Raw genomic sequence first — 26034 nt, forward strand, 5'->3', positions numbered from 1 at the left:
ATAACGCACAGGACCATGGAGGGGGTGTGGGATGGGTGGCTTGGGATACTTTGTGTACAGCACAAAAATTTATAATTCAAATGTCTTTAATTTTCATTGACCTTTATTAACAAATCATATAAAGAGCTATATACGTGCAATAAAGGTCCAGAAACTATACATTTCCTTTAGCACTCCTTACAAAAACACATTTAGTATTTTTCACTTTTTTATCATTTAATTTATTTAGTCTTACTTTCTTGAGCAATACCTCTTTACCCATTGGTAGTAAAAGTTATTACAGAGTTATCGAAGTACATTAAAATTCTAAAATATTATAGATAATTCAAGTTAAATACAGCAGTTTACATTGCATAGTTTGTGGGATCACTTACTCATCACTTTCTTCAGAAATTTCTTCACACTTGGAACATATAACAGTTTTCTTGCTGTGTAGATACTTGTGGTTTTGCTCACTTCATTGCACTTCGCTGCTTTTGACTGGCTTTCATGACAATACAAATGACATCTTCCCCTTCCTCCTTTAGCTTCCTTTGTAGTGAAGGTCTGCTTCATATTCCATCTGAGAATACCTCCCTCGTCTGAAACCACACACATCTAGCGTCCTCTAATATTCGTAGCCCTTTATTCAAGTATGATTTCGTGAACTGTAGTCCAAATTCTTGAAGAAAAAGCTGTTACTTGTTAGAATTGGTCTTATTTCACTATGGGAAGACAAGCATAACCGTTTAACGCTGCTACGTCCACAAGAATGTAGATAACAGATAGCGGCCACTTTCTTGTAGCCCTCTTAGTTGAAAATTTTCTCACCAATCATCGACCGTGTCAACGCCACCTTTCGTCTCATGACAATATAAATTTATGACTGTTTTCCTCTTGTTTTCAGTAGGTGAACCATTTTCAGTGTCCTAATGTTGAGTCGACAGCAACAGAAGATTTTTTTGGGTTTTTCATGGGGAGTATAAGAAACAATTGTGTTTAGGCTATTCTCAGTACTAGAATCACTGAAAGCAAAGTGACTGGAATATAATTCTCTCCTTGATAAGGCTTCCAGTTCTTGAGGTTTATTTCCTATTAGCCTGAAATATTTCCACGAGAGTTGGCCTGTGATTCCTTCACAAGTCTTCAGCGAAGTCAATTGAAGTGTAATATCTATATGTTGTGACACTGTGCATTGAATTATGCATAGGAACAACCAGCATTTTACAACAGCTGCAGCTCAATGTGATTATTGTGGACTATTATTTTTCTTCCCTGCATACGGCTCCATGCTGAGAACACATCTGAATTTAGAGTCTATGAGCAATCGTGTAAGTATACCATACTTTCCTGGTTTTTCCTTCATGAATACCTTGAAGGCACACCTGCCACGAGAAAATAACATTTTTCATCAATAAAACTGTACATCCCAAAAGAATAATATCTTGGCAGAAATTCATTCATTTTATCAAATACTTATCGTACTGTAGCAAACTTGTTATGTTCCCTCCGTTTATTACGCGTCTCTGTGTCAACAAATCTTACTGTTTTAGTAAGCTGACAGAATCTAGTTCTACCCATAGTAGCAGTATAAACAAACCTTCCTGAAGTGTTGGACAATAAATTGGGGAATAGGCGACTTACTAACGCCCTACTTCTCCATAATAATAAGTAAACTTACACATGCCATGAATTCAAGTCTGTCTGTTTTGGGTAAAATATGTCTCAATGGTGCTTTATTGGTATGTTTCATAATGATGTTAACAATTTCTGGAGAAAAAATCTTTTCAGATGATTCTCTTATTGTTCCTACTTCACCTTCACTTCTTATGCCTTCTTGTTCTTTCCCTATGTTTTGCGCTATTCGCCGTGTGATTTTAGGTTTGGATGCAAAAACTTTCCCAGAGGTTGTAAAACACTTCTCACTGGCCTCACCAGCTGCGTCATCATCCGTTGCAGGTGCCCAGAGCTTCTCTTCAGAATCTGTTTGTACTCCATCACTGTCCACTGTCCACATTCCTCTTCAATTTCACTAACCACTTCGTCACTATCACAGAAATTAAATCCAGAATCTGTAGATTCTTCTAGGATGTCTAATACTTCTCTCAGTAAGAGAGTGACGCTACATTTTCAGCCACAGTTGTCTCTAACACTATGCAATACGGCACTGAATAAGAAGGAACAAGATACAGTCAGAAACCAAAGAGAAATTAATCATTGTTAAGCTCATTGTTGCTACCAACACAGAAATTCAATACCCAGAGGGTCTACACTGCCGTTGTCAAGTCACATCTACTGATAATGAGGTAGACTTAACGGCAAACACCACTTGACACAAATTAACGAATTACGTTTAGCTGAAATAAATGATGTATTTTTAAATCTGGTAGAGGAAATAATAAAAAACTATCTATATTTTAGAAGAATTTTAAAGTATGAAATACCAATCCAAATTACAATATTTACAAAAGGTAGGCACAAAGTACCGCCCTCTCTCCCCCGTCCTTGGTACTGTAAGGGTATGCACTTTAATGCACACTTATACTAGATATTTTTTATATTTTTCTGGTCCGTACTCCGACTTCTCGAAGTATGGAAAGCAAAGAACTGACGGTAGAGGATATTTCTTTCACGGGATCGAAGATGAAGAAATGTTCATATCTCTTAAAGTATCCCTTTTAGAGCCCATGTTTGCTACGAATGAGCGTTCCTGACATATCCTGAAAATCGAACATTCCTTCTGGGACACCCTGTATTTTGCAGATCTGCAGAAACGAAGTATGTTAATCTTAGAATGTTCCAGTGGTTCAAGCGTCAGACAATACAGTAGAAATGATAAGTGAATGCGAATGGATTTGTCGACTGTTTCTGTAAACGATACGTCTTACAAACCAACAGAACACTGTTTATGTCAAGAGTACGAAAAAGGAATCTCACTGCAAGAAACTTTGGACTCAAACAACTAGTAAAATGTTATAGTGGATATTTTGTTAGTCCAAACGATTTTTGACATCGACAGTGAATAATACACTTGAAAATGTAATCTTATAATTTCCTAACATTAAAATCTCGCAGCAATGTAAGTAGCATTAATAAAATTGCTGTAAATAATGTTAATTTTGTCAGCACTTACTTTTTGATGGGTCTAAGTTCATTTACCTGTCATCAAAACCTGGTTATCAAGAAGGATAAAACATTCATGACACCAACTATTACTACCAATACTTAGGCTCATTGTGTGTGTATTAATCTTTCTTATTTGCCAGAGTTTGGTACAGCCTCTTATTAGTACGATTATAAAACCATGGACTGCCATTCTGTATTACGTGTCAGCAGGCAATAATTTAATACATTTATGTGCATTTGAATCGCTAGATGATAATCCAAACTCACAACTAGTCGCGTAAATGCATAAAATCTCCAGTAGAAATGACGTGACTGTAAATAGACTGATGGAAAAAGAAATCGGAACACCAAAAATAATTAATGTAGAGTAATGAAATTTCGGGAATACATTTGTCTAGGTAACATATTTAAGTAACCAGCATCGCAAGATACAGGTTAATGTGAGAGGGAGATAAGCTGTTGCAAATGTGAAATGCCGTTATGTTAATAACAGAGATAAGCGGCAGAATGTTGAATGGTAGCTTGCAAACAAGCATTAATTGTGTTGTACAAGTGCCAATTGTCAGTTTGTGGAATGGAATTCCATACCTTTTGCTCTTGGTCGGGTAGTGCAGGGACGAATAATGCTGTCTGTGGATGACGTTGGGATTTTCATCCAATGATGTACCAAATGGTTCAAATGGCTCTGAGCACTATGAGCCGGCCGAAGTGACCGTGCGGTTCTAGACGCTGCAGTCTGGAACCGCGAGACCACTACGGTCGCAGGTTCGAATCCTACCTAGGGCATGGATGTGTGTGATGTCCTTAGGTTAGTTAGGTTTAACTAGTTCTAAGTTCTAGGGGACTAATGACCTCAAAGTTGAGTCCCATAGTGCTCAGTGCCATTTGAACCATTTCGAGCACTATGGGACTTAACGTCTCAGGTCATCAGTCCCCTAGAACTTAGAACTACGTAAACCTAACTAACCTAAGGACATCACACACATCCATGCCCGAGGCAGGATTCGAACCTGCGACCGTAGTAGTCGCGCGGTTCCGGACTGAAGCGCCTAGAACCGCTCGGCCAGCGGGGCCGGCAATGATGTCCCATATGTTCTCTATTGGAGACAGATCTGGTGATCGAGCAGACCAAGCCAATATGTCGACACTTTATAAAGCTTGTTGGGTTACGACATCGGTATGTGGCCGAGCGTTATGTAGTTGGAAAACACCCCCTGGAATGCTGTTCATGAATGGCAGTACAACGGGTGGAATCACCGGGTTGACGTACAAATTTGCAGCCTGTGTGCGTTGGATAAGCACAAGAGTGTCATACGAAATCGCACCCCAGCCCATAAATCCAGGTGTAAATCCAGTGTGTCTAGCATGCAGACAGGTTGGTCAAATCTCTGTTGCATCATAAGAAGTGCTGTTGCATCATAAGAAGTGCTGATTTCCTTCCGTACCAGGCGCATCATTTCACGTTACGTGTAATTACGTTAAACATCACAACATTTGTATTAAAATGATCTTAACCTTTAATGTTAACATAGCCCTTTACCGCGGGGGAAGAAATCTGGAGAGACTTACACGAGCAAAATAACTGCAATACGCTCTTCTTCACTCTCCCTTAATATGCAGGTTGTAGTGAACTTTCCTAGGCAGATGTTCTGGCTGTATCATTGTTGTGTAAGTCCGCAGCAGCTCGTGGTCTAGTGGCTAGCGTTGCTGCCTCTGGATCATGGGGTCCTGGGTTCGATTCCCAACCAAGTTGGGGATTTTCTTTGCTGGGGGACTGGGTGTTTGTATTGTCCTCATCTATCATCAGCATCATCATTCGTGGCGGTGGCTAGATTGGATTGTGTAAAATGTGATCTGTGTAAAAATTGGGACTTTGTATGGTGGCTGAAGACCATGCAGTTGAGCGCCCCTCAAACTAGTCATCATCATCACTATGAGCAACTTCAGAAGTCACTTCCTATTATTGTGTTGTGGGGTCGCAATCTCGTAATATTTTTAGTGATTTCATATTCGCCATTGACCGTACATTTATTACAATATCCACTATTACAATTTCGACCTTTTAGTCATTTTCATGGGATTATAAATGCTGAAAACAGCAGTAGTCACCATTAACAAAAAAATAAGTGTGTGGTGTTCGTTATTGACTTAAGCATAAGCATGAATTTAATTTCATGGTGTTTATTGCATCTGTCACGTATCGATGATGTATATGACAAATGTAGACACAAGCCATAGAGGCTCTCGTCTTTCTTAAGTTTTTATTAGTGATGACTACTTGAAAAGGATAGAATGATTGAAACTACAACATTGAATACTGTAGTAAATGTACAGTCAATATCGAATAAGAAGTCATCCAAAAAACTGCCATGAACTTCAATAAAACTAATTCGACGACGTTTGTTGCCGTCTAACCCGAGATTCCAGTACGGCAGCAGTTAAATATTGGCGAAAGTAGATACAACATAATGGCCAACGGCACAAACGAATCTGAAATTTTATCGTTCGACTATGTTGTCAAAAAAACTGAAAAACATTAACCAACAGCTGTAACCAGTGACTGGTAACGGCTCTTCACATTTATCTGCACAACAAAATATGTTTACACTGTAACCGAAAGCGAAGGATAAAACTAAAAATTATGGAAAATCTTTTCACTGTATCATTACGTGACTGCCAAAAATGGCTACGAAATGCCCAGGAGGCCGCGAGCACCAGTTTGAGTAGCTCTGCCGGTTTCTAAGATTCACGAGAACCTTCTTCAGCCTCTTGACATCTTCCTGCCCACAGTTCCCTCTGAGTTGCTGATTACTTCTGCAATAAGAACAGTTTTCCCCCAAATATAAACGACTAGCTGATCTTAAAATGCATAGAACCTTCTATTGATATGATTCACTATGTGAGTGAACACAAATGATATAGGAGCTATCTGAAAAGACTAACACGAGTGTCTGGCTCACAATTAACAGACAACAAGGACAAACGCTAATACGAAATTATTTCAGAATCAAACGATACCTGTTATACAGAGAGAATAGTGGCTATGTCACAAAGTTATGTAAGAACAAATTGTGTCCACTTGAAGGAATCAGAAAACTATTAGTAAGAAAGAAGAATTGGAATAGATCCAGCGGAAACTCGAAAAGTCGCTTCATAAGAGCTGGTCACAGCTGAATGTGCCAGAGAGTGGACAAACAGAAGGTGAAACAGCTGCTGGAATGACGTAGGAAGGAAAATCACCAGCGCGAAGGTATGTGAGTACGGCTGGAGACTTGTTATAGCGGGAGCTTCTTACTTAACTTTATGGGGCTGTAGAACCAGGAACTCTCCGCAGGTAACCTCGAGTGTCGGACGCTGGAGCAGTACTCGCAAAACGTTAAGAGAAGACCACGGCAACCACGTGCGTAGTAAGATGAAGGACATTAATTGGTTTGCGAATTATTGTCTTCCGAATTCAACTTCCTTTGTGACGGAGTCGATGACAACGTGCAATCCTGAGAGCAACTATGGAGAAAAAAATCATTGGATAAGACTTTACATTCTCTTTTATAATAAAATACGACACGTTGGATAGTTGTTTAGTATTAGCATTATCACCAGATTGTTCTTTCTTTAACTGCCTCATTTTTCAATTTTTTTATTTGAATATTTTCTTAAATTTATTAATGTTATCTAAATTGCTTAGTAAGTACAAGAAACATTTCAGACCTTGATTTTATGTCAGATCAAAATCTCTTGACCAATGAAGGTTGCTCTCTCAACACTGGAGACAATGTGTTGCAGATTGTCAGAGTTAATCGGGTGAAAAAGAAACGTTGCTTTTTGTTAAAAACTGAATTATATATTTAGCAATGGTTGAGTTTCAGTAGAACATATACAGGTCACTAAAAACTACGCATTCGTACCAGTGTTATACAAACTACGTAATTACACTGAAGAGCCAAAGAAACTGGCACACCTGCGTAACATCGTGTAGAGCCGCCATGAGCACTCAGAAGTGACGCAACACGACGTGGCATGGAATAATCTCTTAAGTAATGCTGGAGGAAAATGACACCATGAATCCTGCAAGGCTGTCCATAAATCCATAAAGAGTACGAGAGGGTGGAGATCTCTTCTGAGCAGCAAGCTGCAAGGAATCCCAGATATGCTCAATAATTTTCATGTCTGGGGCGTTTGGTGGCCAGTGCAGTGTGTTCCTGGAGCTACTCCGTAGCAATTCAGGATGTGAGGTGTGTCTCATGAGCCTGCCGGAATTGTCCAAGTCGGTGGGAATACACAATGGACATGAATGGATGCAGGTGATCAGGCAGGATGCTTACGTACGCGTCACCTGTCAGAGTCGTATCTAGACGTATCGGGGGTCCCATATCACTGCATACACCTCACACTATTACAGAGCCTTCATCAACTTGAACAGTTCCCTGCTGACACGCAGGGTCCATGGACTCATGAGGTTGTCGCCATGCCCGTACACGTCCATCCGATCGATACAATTTGAAACGAGACTTGTCCGACCAGGCAACACGCTTCCAGTCATCAACAGTCCAATGTCGATGTTGAAGGGCCCAGACGAGGCGTAAATCTTTGCGTCGTGCAGTCATCAAGGATACCCGAGTGGGCCTTCGGCTCCGAAAGCCCATATCGAGATGATGTTTCAATGATTGATTCGGAGTACTGAAATATGCAGCAATTTGCAGAAGGATTGCACTTGTGTGACGTTGAACGATTCTCGTCGTTGGTCCCGTTCTTGCAAGATCTTTTTCCAGCCACAGCAGTTTCGCAGATTTGATATTTTACCAGATTCCTGATATTCGCGATACACTCGTGAAATGGTCGTACGGGAAACTCACCATTTCATCGCTACTTCGGAGATGCTGTGACCCATCGATCGTGCGCCGACTGTAGTTCCACGTCCAAACTCACTTAAATCCTAATAACCTGCCATTGAAGCAGCAGTAACCGATCTAACAACTGCGCCAGACACTTGTTGTCTTATATACAGGCGTTGCCGACAGCAGCGCCGTATTTTGCCTGTTTAAATATCCCTGTATTTGAATAAGCATGTATATACCAGTTTCTTTGGCGCTTCAGTGTATGATAAATATAAAATACGAGCAATCGAGTGACTGCATTCCCACATACCCTACAATGTTGCCTCTCGTTAGCTCAGAGACGTAAGGCATGACTCGAATAAACTGCTTTCCGCTATTCATCTCCTCGTCTTTATAAAACTTTTGACGTAACGCATACGCAATACTTGAAATAGTCTCACTACAATGTTCAAAGAAATTTCGGACTTGCAGCTGGTCGTCGTTTACAACACTCTACGATATTTGGACTGGACATGTGCCATTCTTCATCAGGTCAGTCATCGAAGACTGAATAAGACTTCCCCCGTTCCGTAAGGTGTGTTCCACATGCGTTAACATCGTGGTGACAGACCGAGCACACTACCAGGTGGGCAGCGTCTTCACTGATGGAACTGTGGAACTCCGGATTCCTCAGGGTTGCACCTGCAGCAGCCATCGACGTACACTGTCGTCTTTGACTAGAGCAAATCCTGGAAATGGTGAGATTTCCACGCATTATCCAGCTGGCAGCCTCTATCATGGTTCATCAGATTTTCCAGTATACATATTCATACGGATTCTATTACAATTAAATTCCAAAGAGATTTTATTGAGGGCAAAAGTATTGCTTTATCAAACTCCTTTGAATGTCCAGTGGAGAAAAGTTGTTCAGCAATGGTAGACTTTCCTTGTTGCAAAAGTAGAGTGCAGCATCCATGTTCAGAGCAGCGTTCTTCCACGGTGGTCGTGTTCTGGGCAATTTAATCCATTACGAAACAGATACGCATATTGCGACTTTTCACTGTCGTCAGCTGTTTGCAATACATGAAAATTTGTGCCGGAGTGGGACTTCACCCTTATCCGGACCAGGCACCTTAAGCAACTTCGGCTATCCGAGCTCCCCTCCATGATCGATCCAAACTTCGAAATGTCACATAGTCACAACACTTATGTTCGCGCAGTTCCTAATTATTCCACAGGGAGAAAGATATCATTTCGTCATTTTAGCCCATTGAGGCACAGATACATCGTAGAAGGTTACAATGTCTGTGAGTGTACTGTGTATATTTCTTCAAATGCATGGCTGCCTGAACTGTTGAGTCGCATCATTTTGTTTATACGTGAGGCCATAACGCACTTCATTTTTGATGAACGCCTTTTTTAAACACCTACTCAGATTTCAGATTTTCTTTCACTTTTAGCTGTTGGGACACATTAACAGCTGCAATGTCTGCAATTACCCTTACCGACTCAAAAACCTGGATAAAGTACTTTTCAACTCATGTGATCACAATACATTCTGTTTAAGAGTGGTACGTAATAACGTTCCTTACAACGTATTCTTAGACTGACTTTGTCTTGGTTTGATACTTCGAAATATTCCCCTCCACATTCGACAATTGTCACAAATGTTTGTATTCTGTATACCGCTCGAGAGAACTTCCATCGAAATGATATCAAATTCAGTGGTGGACAGATTAATTCAAACTTTCGTCGGCTCAGTATTAAATGCTACATTGTAGGTAAGTAACTTATGATGCTTCAGAATAGAGCTATTTTATTACAGACAATTTATATCTTGGTATTAAGTAAGTGTTTTTTTATATTTCAAAAGGCAGTGAGAGAGTGGAGAACACGCTGGCAGTAGGAAACCTTCCAGTTTCCGGCACTTCGATGATTAATTATATTGATCTAATTTACGACAGTTATCATCTAGGAGAGAACCGACATCATGGGTTAAATGGAAAGGCTCTGATAAACTGAAGGCTATTATTGGAAGCTGGTTCATGAATACTAGTTATTTGTTTTCTAGGAACCTAATTAACATGCCTCTTATCAATAAATGGAAGAGGAAAAATATTTTCTCATGACTATTTTAAACGAATATCTTTCTTTGCACCGCCATTTTCCGCACTAGCTGCCGTAATCAGTTATTATTAGTCTTACCGTGTTCTGCAAGTAAACCGTGTTTGATACCAGGCGTAGTTCGTTATATTTAGAAAGCACCTTCCGTTGTCATATTGGAAATGTGGATACACAATTCGTACAATAGCGTCAAACACGAAAAATTGCCAAGATTGAATGAGAAACAAAGTTTCTTTGAAACTCAATCTCCCCAAAAACGAGGAAAAGTCAGTCGTTTCCAGATTATGTAGACAAGAGGCAAAGACACCATAAGTAAAATGTACGCCAACTTTATGAGGAAAGCATGTTTTTAATTTATAAAGATCAAAGTGTACAAACTTACTGTGTATTAGTGTTTCCAGAATAAAGACAGAAGGTGTTATGTAAATAAAAGCGAAATATTCTTCAAGTGTATTAAAATTGCGGCGAAAAACATTAACAATTGATTAAGATCAGTCATTTACACATATGAGAGTGAGTAAATAATAACGACTAGCTCATTAATTTCAGTAAACGAATACGGTTAAAGTGAAAAAGGCATCCAAGCTCATTTCATCTTACGAAAATGTGCTTACCAGCAGAAAATGGTCCTATCAGAGAACAAAAAAACACGAAAGTGCTCTGTTTAAAAGACTCTGACTGAAAAGTGGGTTACCAGCTGCCTCATTCTACCTTCCTCAGCACGTTCAAAAATTTTCCCAAAGATATTGGGGTGCTAACAGTTCCGCGCTCTTTTTAAGATGCAGCTCAGCTCTTACTCCCACACGCTCCCTTAGCTGCAACTCGCTCACACGCATTAGTCGAACGCTGTTGCCAATGCGTCCGCACTTCACTACCCATTCTCAAGCACTCATTCAGCCCAACTCATTATCTTATGTCTTTCTTTCCCTCTGTCACTGTCTTCTTTCAGACAGCCAAAGTCCCCTTCGTTCTGTTCTACTACTACGGCCTCCTCTCTCTGTCACTGTCTCCCTCTTGCTCCCTCTTACTGCTACTATCTCGTCGATTCCTTCCCAATGCTACTGTCCCTTCTCACTGTCGCTTTCTCTCTCTTCGTCGTTGTCACTGTCCTACACTCTGTCTCACTTTATCACTGCCTCTCACCCACCTCCACTTGCTGCTTCTCTTTATTCCTCTTCAACTGGCTCTGTCTCGTTCACTCTTTTCCTAGCACTGTTTTGTCACTGTCAGCTATTTTTCACTGCGTCCCTCTCTTTCTCTCACACTGCCATTGTCTATTTCGCTCTTTTTACATCACAACCACTGTCTACCATCTTCCAACAATTGTTGCTTTCCCGTCTCCTTCTCTCTCACTATAAAAAAGCGACAATATATTTACATGCCAAAATATAATGGAAAATTTTAAAGGGTTGTGTGGCAGGTAGAATGAGGAAACTGAAACCTCACGTTTCAGTCTGAATTCGTAAAACAGCAGCATATTCACCTCTTTCGTGCTCCGATACTACAACCTGGGGTTCCCAGAGTGAATGATAACGGAAACACTTTACAGCATATTTCTCCATGCTAACTATATTTTCGTCTCACCCCAGATTTTACGTGCGTATTTTACGTGAGCAATTAGGATAAACTTGAACCTCTGGATCCCGGAAACAGATTAAGATACCAAAAATATTTTCAAAGTTGTTCGAGATCTGAATCTTACGAATTCACTGAAAAAAATTTCCTGCATTTTCTATGCATCACCGTTTGGGAATCTGTGGCTCGGTTTTGCTACCAAAAACCGCGTCTTTGGGGTGTTTCTCGATAACGGATACAAATTTCTGAAAACCAGAAGATGACACTTCTAGATAAAAGCATAGAGTTAGAGAATTAAACGTTGAAATTTGAGTGATTTACTGCCGTTATTAATTATTTAGATTTCGCCTCACACCGGAATTTACGTGAGTACTTTACTAATACATATTTTGTTACTTTGAACCGCTATATCTCGCAAACAGATAAAGATATCAATAAAATTTTCAAGGTAGTTCGAAACGAATTTCCTAGGAACACTCGTAAAGATTATATCGATTTTCTGCGTATCGGCGTCTCTGAATCCTCGGCTCGGTTTCGATGTGAAAAAATGGTACTGAAAAAAAGAAAAAAGCCTTTTTTTGGGATCTCAAGAAAATTTTCGAATTTGTTCGAAATCGGGATCTTAGGAATATACCGTAAAAATTTCAGCTATTTACTGTCCATAGTCTTCCTGGAATCCGGGACGCGAATGGTACACAGAACTAAAAAAGATATTTTAAACAGGAAGGCGGCACTTCTATATAGATTGCCAGATAATAGATCGTTAAAACTCGAACAATTAATTTCGTTTACTTATTATTTAGATTCCGCCTCAACCGGATTTGAGGTGCTTATTTTACGTAAAGTAGTAGGGTAACAATGAATCCCTGTACCTCATAAGCAGATAAAGATATGAAGCAAATTTTCAAGGCTGTTCAAGATCAGAATCTTAGAAATGTATCGCAAAAATTTCAAGCATTTTCTGTGCATTGCCGTCTCGGGATCCGCGGATCTGTTTTGGTTCAAAAATATGACAAAAAATATTTTTTGGGTTTTCTAAGCAAGCACTCACGAACTAATGGTGCCTCCAAACGCCCCTTAAGGCCCACCGTAGACACATCAAATGCAAGAAGAACCAATTGATTTGCTCCATTCTCCTAAGCAGGAGGAAGAGTGTTGTATTCATACTATAGGATAGTGACCCTAAGACGATCCTTCTTTTCAGTACACAAATTGTCCCCTAGACCAAGGGGTATTGAAAACATTTGACTGTACTCGTCGATCAACAATAGAACCCGATGCATGAGCCTCGGAAGAGTCACGTTTTTATGCGCAACGTTTTGGAACATATTAGAGCGAGCATGCTGTTGCCCACGTACCGAGAAAATCTGCTACTTACTTAATTACAACAGCGATCATGGTTGGCATCCTTCTACACTATACAGACATTGCAGTCAAAATCAGATAGTACTGAGTTGGAAACTTTATGCAAAGTAGCATATGGTCACGAATGTCTTCGCAATTTAATATTTTGTGGCATCAGATGGAATTGAGGATGATATATTTCTTTGCCTTAATTACTTATTGTTCTTGTCTAAGATGTATAAGATCGACAGTATTGCTATAAAGTGCTCTTGAACTCAGAGGAAATGTCTGATGATAAGTTATCTGCCATGAACAGTTGCAAGACCTCTTGTTCAAAGACTAATTACACCCAAGCATCCGCCACTGGGTATTCTTAAGGAGAGATAAAATACAGTAGTGCCATTTGTTAATATTCACATATCTGATAAGCAGAAGAAAATAAGAACCCACCTTGTTGTAACTAACTTCTTCATTTTATCTGTAGTTCGCTATCAGGAGCTCGATTACACAAATGATCAAGCATTATTTACTTCATTTCTACAGACGGACACGAGCTCTTCCAGCAATTGTATCATTTCTTGCCGTTTAATAGCAAGCAAGATGCAGAAGCACAGCCGACGATTACAGTACATAGCTGCAGTTACAGGTAAATGGGGTCCGCATTTTCTTTTGGAGATGATAAAAATTTATCTCAAAATTGGGATCAGAGTTGGTGATAGTTCTTGCTCGGGCTACCATTATAGAAGACCTTAAGAAATGGTGCAACGTGTTGATACAGATAGCGAGATGAAGGTATTATTCAGCACAACAGGATAATCTAAAATTACAAGACTTTTTTATTCCTACATGATGCACATAAAGTGCGTTAAATAAACTCTCCTTCTCCAGTACTACGAATTTCAGAAAATTACAGTTAACTACTCATGCGAGTTCAGTTAGGAAAACTGAATATAGTACCAATTAATTTAGTTCCGACGAATATGGTTGCAAAACCTGGCTCTAACATTTCACCGAAAGTCATTTAAACTAAATTATCAAAGCATTTGACAGCACACAAAAATGTTTGGTCTTTTATAATACAACATGTTCTGTACGGTTTTGTGGTTGTAATTAGCTACAGTTTGCAAGTCACTATCGTCTTTGTTGATTAGAACTTCTAGAATTCATTATCTTCGAGTGCCCAATCTTTGTTATTAATAGGGATAATACGATTAAAGTCTTTACTATCGTTAGTACCACCTCAGCATTTGTTATTTAGTACGTACCTGCGGGTGAACCTAAGATCAGAGCCTCAATTTATTCATTGTACTCAACATGGCTTCTACATGCTGTTTCTCAAGATGTAGGGGACATTTGATACATTTTTCGAGTTTCCAAAGGTTAATAGAAAATACGTTATTTCAATGCCTGTGTTGTTAAGAACAACGATGAAAATTTCTTTCGGATACGCATGCATAGCGGAAGAAGCATAGTATCGTTCTTCTTAACAACACAGGCACTGCAATATCGTATTCATCAGCCAATATCAGGCAGCGACTTTCAGCTAAAATGTACTCCCCTGCACGAGAATTAAATAATTTGTGGAGGGGTGCGGGCTGTGACGCAGGAACGACTACGTTCGGAAGTTTGGATACCTCCGTGAGTCGTGCATGGATAGTCAAAGTGGTTATGATGACAGCTAGCGTAAAGCGGGAAATGCGGCAGAAAGTTTCACTCTCGTCATTCCCTTCTACAATTTACTGTTGTTCGTATACGGAACTACGAATTAATTACACATTAATAAAAAGCAGTTTTTCGCCATAAAGAAAAACTGATGTAACAACGTAATTTAATGTTATTTTTATACTGCTGCTCTTTGGCATTGCAGTGATTATCATATACTAGTTGCTGAAGATGAGTGAAATCAAGGGTGAAAGGACTTCTGGAACAATTTTGTCGACGTCTATGGTATTATGGGTGAAGCACTCAACCATGAAGTCCACAGGATTGGGAAGGAGATCTGCTGCTGTCTTAATTTATTGTCACAGAAAACCTCAACTAGTGTGGCTAGTCAGAGATTTGGACCCAAAATTACTAAGTCAAAACTATTCCGTAAATATAAATTTCTAATTTTCGGTCCAACTGCATTAAGGTGTTGCTAATGGTCTTCCAATTCTTCGAGCTTTAGTAGATGAAATGTCAACACGACTTATTTTTCTGAACACCATATGAATTAGACTGTGTTTGGAAGTAATTTATAGGAACACTACTCATTTTTGTTGGGAAGATTTAGAGCGCACAAACATAAATACCAAAATGAGTTCAGACTAAATTATCTGTTACTGACAAAAAATATTGAAATTTTTATATTTTGGATCTATATTTGATGTGATCATAATTTAACTTTTAGAAATCACCTCATTTTTTCCGATTTGTTTTTCCTATCTCCTTATTTACTGTAGTGCATGCTGTTTTAATCTTGACGCTATATACATTTGGTTTGATGTTTACAATGCAACATCTCATGTGTTTTAACCCTGTTATCATCTGTGTCCCTTGATGCTAAGTGATGTCTTCTCATACTTTTCTATGAGGTTTTGATTCGATTAGTCACACAGGGTACATGAGCACTTAATTTACTTAAACAACTTAGTTTTTAGGGCAACGATTTTTAAAGTATGCACAATAAATTATAATTTCGTTGCAGTGAAGTGTGTTTTGGACATTGTACCTGTCTGTATTTCGCAAATACTTAAAATTCCTTCTCTTCGTTTTTCTTTTAATTTTACAATGTTTTGATTTACTTCTTACAGCAGTTGAGGGCTATTGTCTTAGAGAGTTTAAGCTGCGGCAACGTCACGACGGTGCAAATATAAAAAATTTATCAACACAAGCACTATTTGTTTCCACAATTCTTTTTGCAGAACGTATATGACGAGGTCAGTCATATAAAGCAGTGAACGACTCAAGTTGTTTTTGTTGTTTTATTTTTATGGTCTTCAGCCCCAAGACTGGTTTATTGCAGCTATTTAATTCAGTAAACGTCTCTTCATTTCTACACAGATACTTCAACCTACACCCACGTGAACCTGCTTTCCGTAGTCAAGGTTTGGTCTCCTGTACAATTTTACATCCCTCCTACCTCTGCCACCCTCTCTGCTCGAAAACACGCACAGTCACACACACACATCACACTACACTTCCATCCATTATTTCTTAATGCCTCAGGATGTGTACTATTAACTGATCCTTTCTTATACTCAGGTTGTGCTATAAATTTCTAATCCCAAGTTCCATTCAATTACCGCTTCATAAATTACCCAAATGTACCCATCTAATCTTCAGCTTTTCAGTTTAATACGAGTTCAATTGTTTCCAGTCTCTAGTTACTTGTGCAGTTTGTCATCCACGTTCATTCTCATATAAAACTACACTCACAACAAATATCTTCACGAAAGATTTACTAGCACTTAAAGTTATATTAGATGATGACATATTTCTAATTTGCAGGAAAGTTCTGTTTGCTGCCTACATTTTATATCCTCTTTAGTTCTGTCCTTTTCAGTTATTTTATTGACCAATAGAAACACCGGTCTACAGCTTTAAGTGTCTCATTTGCTAATCTAATTGGACTGCATTCCAGTACTTTTGTTTTTCCTTTACTAACATTCATGTTTCATCCTCTTTCCAAGACACTAATCATTTCCTTCCGCCAATCATCCAACACCCTTTGGCTCTCTGGCAATTACAATGTCACCAGCAAGCATCAAAGTTTTTATTTCTTCTTCTTAAACTTTAGCTCCTTCTCCAGATTTTTTACTGCTTGTTCTATATACGGAATGAATGAGATAGGGATGAGCAAGAGCTCTGTCTCCTTCTCTTCCCAGCTACTGCCTCAGTTTCATGTCTTTCAACAGTTGTTACTGTAATGTTGTCTTTGCACAAGTTGTAGATATCGTCTGGCTTTCTCTGTTTCATCTCTGATAATGCCATAATTTAAAAGTGTACCGTGTAGTCAACACTGCCAATACCTTTTTCAAAATCTGTAAATACTATAATAACAGATTTGTCTTTTCTCAGTCTATAGTGTAAGATGAGTTGTAGAGGCAATATTGTCACACAGCTAATAATATTTCTCAGGAATACAAAATCAGGACCAACCATCTTCTCAGTTCTTCGATAGATTATTAAAATCAGTATTTTACAAAAGTGATCTATTAAACAGTTGATTTGGTGATGCACACTCTTCTCAGCACTTCTCTTTTTTCCTATCCAGATTGTATTCTCTTATGTATAGCCTAAGTGTATTTCTCCTGTTCCATACATCCTGAATTTAAGGTGTAACAGTTGTGCCAAGGCTGGTTCTCCAAACGATAACAACAATACTGAGATGATGAAATCTATTCCAAATGTCTTATCACACTTAAATCTTTCAGTGGTTTCTCAAATCAGTCTCGTAGTATCACATCAACCATCTTGTCTTCATACACTTCCTATATCTGCAAGCTTTAAGGCTGCAATTCGTCTAAACGAAGCAGCCATTTATGGACTTAATTTGTTATTTGTCGAGTAATTTGGTGCAACAAGTTCTAAATTCATCTATTTATCTTCACATGTTTCAGGCTCAAAAACCTTCATTCATACTTTGTTCTTGTGATAGCATGGACCAGTTAGTCTTTCTTTAATGCGTATTCCATGGATCATATTGGTGGCAGCTCACCATGATGTAAAACGTGTCATTACTTTCACAAATAAGATGCATTTTCTAATATATGGCTACATGATGGCCATTTACATAAATGGATTATTTGCTTCGATCTTAACTTACAACAAAATTTGGTAAATGTACTCCATCAGATACAGACTGTCTACTCAGATATTCATCAATGGAGTAATAGAGCTGTGAAGTAGAAATTATTTCTCTTTTTAATAATATTACTACCTGCCAGCATCACTAATTCACAAGTGGGATAGTAAAATTTCTTATAGATGCGTAATTTACTGCATTTTCTGAAAGTTGTCATGAAGACTTTTTTTCCAAATGTTATATTTATGAGTTTTCTATAATTTTCAAATAATAATTGATGCTGCACAAGAAATGTTATAAAACAGTAAACGTATGGTGTCGCTGTTGTTAGTATGCCTAATTTTTTAAACATCTGTCTACGTGAAATTTGAAGGTGGATAGAGGCATTATTTGTGCAAGATGTTTTGTGCAATGACTGCTTATGCATATATGTAGAACTGTCCCATAAAACTGTTAATATATGACATCAAAGAATGGAATAGTAAACTAAGTTAATTGTCTGATGTTTCATCACTACAATCAGGAATTAGACATAGAGCAAATATACCTGACCTAAAGAAGTTCAGAAGGTCCATAATATGTGATTTCCAGTTAAAGTTCTGATCAATATGCAAAAACACCAATTTCAAGCAACCACATTTACATGATTACTTTTTCACATCATTGATACATAGTTTTACATACTTATTTTTCACTATCATTGATAATAACATTTCATGACTTGTACAGGACTTGAACGAACAGCAATTTCTCTGAGTGACAGAAAACTTACCAAGAACCAATTACTAATAATTTTTAATACTTCATTTTTACACCTTACGTTGTTGCAGCTCATTCAGACTTTATTACGATGCCTACATCGTCAGTAAAGAGGACGAATTCTGCTTCTTATTTGTAAGATTGAATGTTATTCGTAGATACCCAAGAACATGAGGGGTAACATCCTGAAACCTGTGGAACACCAGTAGTAATTTCTTCACACTCAGAAGAAGGTTTATCATGAGAACTGCATATACTGTCTGAGTGAGCCTTTATGTCTTACCATTTAAATATGAAGTGGACCCTTTATTCATTATACTCTTACAGGCATAAACGTTAAACATGTCTTCCAGGCGGATATCAGCATGTGTATATTTTAAGAAATTCATGACACTAATGCTGACTTGTATTATACTTTATTCGGCAACCTGTTTCAGCTCAAGACCATGTTCATTTTGCAATATGTCATAAATATCAAAAAAATACAGTGCAAGACGCATAATTTAGTTCAAACAGTACAGCGAAAGAAGAAGTAGGTGCTGGTCGGTTTGAATGAAGACAATGAGCTGCCTGTATTCCTCCTGTACTGTTTGAATTTAATTTTGCGCCTTGTACTGCATTTTGGTAAGATGAATGGTGGATATGTAATAATATTTTGGCTATCACGAGCACGTTCTTCTACTGAAACCTGTTGGTGAATAAAATGTAATAGATGTCAGCATTAGCGTAATGCCTTTCTTAAAACATAAACGTTAAGTCTTTGTGAAATAATATTGTGATGTGTTCAGTCAAATGCCTTAGACAGATCATAAGAAATGCCAGTAGGGGAAATCTTGTCATACAGATATTTTAAGACATGGTATGTGTAAAGGTAGAGTGAATGTACAGTGGAGAAGCCATCTGGAATCCAAATTGCTACTGACTCAGCATCTTAGACACGCTCAACCAGTCTTAAATACGTTAGTTTTTTTAAAAAAAAACTTTTGACAAGGAAGCTAGTAATGAAACCACCAATAGTCATTCATATTTTAAAGAGGGATGTAACAATGTCAGACTTTAGTCTGTCTGGAAAGATACTTTATGGAAGTACTGCATTTAATATTATGCTGATTACAGTACCTGTACTTTTCTTGAAATGCTGTTAACCCCAAGAGAATTTTTACTTTCAAGTGAGTTAATTATTTTCCTGGTTTCACTGAAAGAAGTTGAAATGCTCTTCAGTTGAATTATGAATATTTGTGGTATTGCAAGCTTTTTCTTTAGAACTGACCGTACAGAGTTCCTCAGTTACATTTATAAAGTGACTGTTAATCAGGCTTCCTATATGTTTGAAGTCATGGAACTTTCAGTTAACGTCTTTAATTACAAGGTCATATTGTTGCGTAATAAACTTTCCTGTTTCCCTTCCTACTACACTTCGCATAGTCTTCGTTTTATTTTCAGTATTATTAATGTCTGTCATTAGATACAAGCTTTTTGATTGTCTTGTAACTCTTCCCAGTAAACAACAGTACCTTATACAATATGAAAGTAGCTGCACATTTGTTTTTGTCCTGACCATCAGGTATAATTCTTACTTTCTATTACACAGTACTTCAACGCTTTTTGTTATCCATTGTCTCTTTAATTGCTGACATATTTGGTATTAGCTGAGTAACCTTGCATTGCCTGGGTAGTTATTTATAACTGTGCCCGAGAATTTGTACACATGGATTTCATTTTTTACTTCTAAAGCTTATATGTATCAATATTTGAAGTGGTATGATTCCGTACATAAACTAAGAGCGTGGTAAAAAGCCATGTAGACCTACCTGTGTGAAAATCAATCTACACTAAGGTCCACGCCCACCGGGAATTGTACGCTTAAGCGAAATGGTAAATTCTTAGGAATACGCCGGAGTCAGGGTACATTAATTCTCTCGCCTACACGACTACCCTCAAAATCTCCGCTTCTATGATCTTATGTTGGAGAGAAAGTAACTTTAAGTATTTGTGAGTGAAAGAGTCTCAGGATCGTGACAATGCATGACGCTCTCGATCTAAATCATATCGCACCTCGCTTTCGGAACAAGCTGCCAAATAGCGAGTTAAAGGCTGAAGCTGGTCTCGCCTCACGATCGATCTTCATTGGTTTCTTCAGACTGCACAGCCCTCAGTCTTTTAGATGTTTTGGTGTATTCAGAAAGACTCGACCGTTCTCTAGGCATTTTAATGGTAAACAAAACTAAATAAAAATGTAATGAGTAGGCACCCAAATCACAAAACAAACTTAATAAAACATCAACGTCATAAATTCGTTTTTGCTAGCAAAGAATACAAATAAAGCCAATCGAAAAAAGCAAAGCAATGTTGTCAAGTATTTAATACAGAAAGTGAAATCAGTAAATCCCGTATCGTAGCCAAGTAAATTCGCTGTTAGTTTGGATTTGTTAAGACAAGATCGCGGCGTTTAATTTTGTCAGTGACTTAAAGTTATGAAAAAATACATCCGTTACTGAGTTAAAAACATTAAAATGAAATTTGTTGGTTCTCTGGTTTATTACGAAACTAATAGCACCATCTGTTGGTTCTTTAGTGTACTACGCCATGATGATTAAACATCCGAACTACTAATCTGAGCAGCTGGTTTTAGATGAAATTTAAATTTCGATATCTTTTTTTCTCTGTTCCGATTCTGATGAGATGAAGCCCGTATTTTGACCCAAGCTACGCTCTGGCTTGCTGCTGGATCCTAAAATCAACGTGATTCAATATTTCGGTAATATAACTGTCCGCCATCCTCATTGCAGTGCTGCAGCTCCTGAGTCCCGCTGAAAAGTGGTGTCAAGGCCCCAAATCGTCGTTCTGTATAGGCGTCTAATATAGACGACCAAGCCCATGCGCCGCCCATCACTGTTCCTGGCCTCCAGCACTAATTTGGTAGCGCCGCCCTTAGTAGAACATCAGCGGCAAAAATATATCGTAACTAGAGACTATTTTCAAACACTCGTGCGGGCTGCACCTAAGAACGTTCTGTTTTGATGCGGGGTATGGCTTCCACGTCCTGCTAAGCGGAAAACTATTGTCTCTATTAATCAAATTATCCTCCAACTTAATTTCAAGCGCCTCTTTATGAAAACTGTTCCAAAACCGGAAGTGTTGTCAACTGTCACAGTCTCGTCGAATTTCATTCGGTGTCCATCGTTTAAGCAATGTTCTGGTAACGAGAATTTTTCTTGCTGTTGTAGCTTCGTATAACGGCCATGTGGCACGCACCTGGCCTGAACTGTGCTACTAGAACGGCCGATATAAGCCTTTCCTCACTGACACGGAATTTTATTTATGCCAGGTTTCCTAAGCCTCATATCATCTTTCACAGAGCCGAGTAGTGCCCTCATCTTTGAAGATACGCGGAACACTCTTAGCGCAAAAATTTCTTTAAATTCTTCTAATCTTAAACGATATGCCCCCATCATAAGGAATAAAGGTCACAGATCTATGTTGCTATTCATGCACCTCCGGGAAGGTCCAAACTCTGTAGGACTAAAAAAGAGAAAAACAGCTATGAAATGTGTAAGAGAGACGAGTTTCTTCGATTAAATTTCCTCTTCTCTGTTCATTTACGTAGATAATAACATTATTAGCTTTGTTTCTCCAGCCTCTAATATTTCAGTACCTAGCTAATGCACCCCTTCCACAGCAATATATACAAGAATTTTCTTATGTGTCATTGTGCCCTTTATTCTGTCGGCTAAAATATCTCTTAACCTTTCTATTCTCTTCGTAATCCTCGAGTATTTTCATCTATCAATAACGTCAAGTGGGCCACCTCTAATTTGAGCTGTCTCTGAAGCCCACAGTAACCCTCTCAGTTCTCAGTTACTCGATTTACAGCTTTGTAAAGGCAGGGTTGATCATGCCGCCGAAGAGACTACATAAGGCTCATGTTTGTGTGCACAGTTACCGGTCCTAACGTGTCCAGGTCACACCTTATACTGTATCTCACATTATTTCTGGACAGACTGTTATACCAATATACATTGGTTTCCTGTGAGTTGCCCTAGGATAAACAATAATTAACAATTACAAATGAGTAACCAAAATGATTGCGCTACATATTTGTGCTGGAATACAACTTACGTGAAACGTCCATCTGGCGCATTTGTTTTTGCAATTTTCTTGCTATGATATACGTTCTCAAGAATGTTTTGATTTTCATGGGCACAAGCGTTGCACTGCCTTGTAAACTACTTTCGTTCGGTCAAAAATGGAATTTTCAATGTGCACCACATGTTTTGATTTGCAACAAACGCAAAAAAATACACAGACTACAAAGTATATGAGTGTCAAAGATGGCGCAATGCAAGGATACAAAGATATGGAATTTTTTTGGGAAAGAAATCGTAAATTACTGTTATGTTATTGTGAAAAGCGTTTGACATTAAATCTAGGGCATTACATGCGGGCAGAAACGATAAATACATGGGGTTTTGTGAATTATAGTACTACAAATTTATTTTATACAACGATAGAGATGTAAACGTGTGTAAGAAGTATGTGAAATCTTTATCTGCTATTTAAACATCGATGATCATAATACATCAAAATTCATTAGTATTTAGTACCATAAATAATGCTAATTATTGTAGGTACAAACAATATTTAGAGATTGGTTACTTTATCTGTACACCATAAAAACTGGCACAACTGTAACACGACTTTTATCTTCGTGACTCGTTTCTTTTCGATCAAGTCGAAATCTCCTTTCTAGCAGTCGGCTGCTTCCTGTGTGCATCTGTTGCTGGATGAGGGTCTTTATCTCCTAGCTCACGTAACAAGTCACTTTTATTATTCTGCCTGACATTGAACGAGCTCTATAAATTTATCTTTCTTCAGTTGTTTCCTGTTACCTGTTCCCGTGCTGTAGTTCATTTTCCCTTCACATTGAACGAGCTCTATAAATTTATCTTTCTTCAGTCGTTTCCTGTTACCTATTCCCATGCTGTTGTTCATTTTCCCTTCTTTAAGTCCTCTAATTTAAATTTGGCCGCCTCACTAATTTCCATTTCAGTGATTTTTCTGTTTGTCCCGCCAATCGTACATGTCCATTGAAGAGTCTCACCATCCCTCTTCTACCCCATCGCATTCTCTCATGTGAAACTAGAATCTGCAGTCCTCACTTACTAATCCACAACAGCAGCCGCACTTAATGCCCATGACAGTATATGTATTAAAATACACTTGTCTTAAAGAATTTATGAACTTTAAACTGAACTTGAAAACGAGACGCAATGGAAACGAAGGAGCACTTGTGAAGTTTGTAACGGCAAATACTTTACCTTTTTCCTCTCTCTGATGTATAAATATGGAACTGTTGTATATGAACAAATGGTATTCGATAAAATTTCGTCCAAATTGCAATACGAATTCAGATCTCGTATTTGATAACGTACATCGTAACAAAACTATATCTAAAGAGAAAATCATTCAGGCTATAAAAATATAATGTTACCTTCTGTTAATGAAGTTAATGCAAATAAATCTTCAATGCTCTTACTACTATGTTTACCAAGGAAAGTATCCACACTGATAGCAATGGACTGCACTCTGAATTTACCATATAAAAATTGGAGCCCTTATACTAGTTAATATAGGGAACTTCCCATGATTTGCAGCGCACTTCCTTAAATATTGCACTATCATCCAAATTCCCTTCCTGCTGATATATGGGGCATGAGTCATAAAATCCCACCTGATAACAGTATCAACAGAAATCACACAACACAATCTTTAGTAAGCAATCTGACAGTGCCGCTATCACAATATTAACAATAGTTTATGTATACTGAGGACATAACGAGTCCTGTTGTATTTCCCTAAGCTAATCCCAAAATTACTTTACTTTCTGTTGCACACTTGTTGCCCAGTACAATGTACTGGATTCTATCTGAGGTTACATTCTTTAAGCGAAAGTTACATTTGGTGATACTGACAGTATGGTACAATATCAGTCAGATATCTAGAAAGACTGGATCTATCAATTCACTTGCTTCTATTACTTGCTAGTATGTCGTGTTAGAGAAAAATCGAGTATTTATTTCTCCCTTCAGTGAGATGGGTCCATGCTCGCGTATGTGTTGGAGTGAGTATGATTTCTATACCACCATTCTCTATTTCATAGATTAGGCAACATTCTAGTATGCTGTGTTACGATATTTTGCGTAATTAATATACAACATGTCTTTCAATGGGTTTTTATAAGTTGTTTTTGCTGTGCTATTCTGTCGTTCACTCTCTAGAGATATTATTACAAGAACTATTGAAAATATAATATAAATTTTCTGATGTTGACAGAATTATTATTTTGGTGTTCTTTACATTTATTACAACCTAATACGCCATTTTTGCTTAGCCCACCTTACAGGAATTGTACGTGATGTACACACTACTGGAAAAAGAGCGAGTGCATGCTGGTAGGATTCACATTTACAGTGCTCTTCACCTGCGTGATCTGCTAAAATAGATTTTTGTCTGCTACTGCAAGACAATGGCACACGTTGCTCAGGAAAGTCGTACTGGCAAAACTCCTACACGTTGTAACTGCAATAAATCCACCCAATGATGGAGGTGTAAAGTCTAGCTTAGCATTGAAATTGAATTAATTTGACGTGTTTGAGTATATTCAATAACAATCGTTCTCCAGTGTTTGCAAGCCTGATTCATCGATAGTATGGGAATTTTCAGTAATGACACTGTCACTTTCATGGCACTCTATTACGTGAAGATAGCGGCTAATTTTGTTGTCGAAAATGGTTACAAAAAGAATGACTTAGGAAAACTGAAAAATGTTTGAGTACGTACTTGTTTTAGTTAATGTATAGGGTGAGTGAAAATGGTTTTACATCTTTGGAGTGATGTAGATATTTACTGAGATAACCTACAGAATCGATGGGTGTGTCATTTTGTAGCGAACAACCTAAGTTTGATTGATGTTGTGCTTCAGTACCCCATTCCGTCAGTAGGAGCGCTAGCGTAGTGGACAGTTAAAATGGATACTTTCACTAAAGTGGATCGTACTCGCTGTGTGTTTTAATTTCGCGAAACGAATTCTGCAATAACTGTTCGGCGTAAATTTCGCACCGAATACCCTAAATAACTTCCAAGCAAGCCTAAAATTTACTCTTGGCACAAGCACTTTGTTGAGGCAGTTTGTTCACTGCGACATGATAAATCACCACGTTGCCCGCGTTTTGATGATTATGTCGAACGAGTTAGGGAGAACTTTGCCAACAGTCCACAAAAACCAGTGCAACGTGCACCTCGCGAGACGGGCATTACACAAAAGACTATTAGGCAAGTAGTGCACAGAAGTTTATACTTGAAACCGCATAGATTCGCAATGGCACAGCACATTAGTGTTACAGATAAGGTTCCTCATGGGTAAATCTGTGCGGAAATGTTGCATCAACTAGAAGACGACAAGACATCGCTGAATACAATAATCTTCAGCTATGAGTCAACCTTTCATATCAGTGGCATTGTGAACAC

General features: G+C 38.2%; 1 protein-coding gene across 1 annotated transcript in view; it reads left to right on the forward strand.

Annotated features, from left to right (window-relative positions):
* LOC124762456 overlaps positions 1-26034 on the forward strand; it is a 90969-nt gene that overhangs the window by 39867 nt on the left and 25068 nt on the right. The window contains exon 4 of the mRNA XM_047249120.1: positions 13506-13608. Coding sequence (XP_047105076.1) covers positions 13506-13608 — 103 coding nt within the window. The remainder of the gene's footprint in view (positions 1-13505; positions 13609-26034) is intronic.

Source organism: Schistocerca piceifrons, chromosome 1, assembly GCF_021461385.2.
Source record: "Schistocerca piceifrons isolate TAMUIC-IGC-003096 chromosome 1, iqSchPice1.1, whole genome shotgun sequence".
Classification (NCBI taxonomy): Eukaryota; Metazoa; Arthropoda; class Insecta; order Orthoptera; family Acrididae; genus Schistocerca; species Schistocerca piceifrons.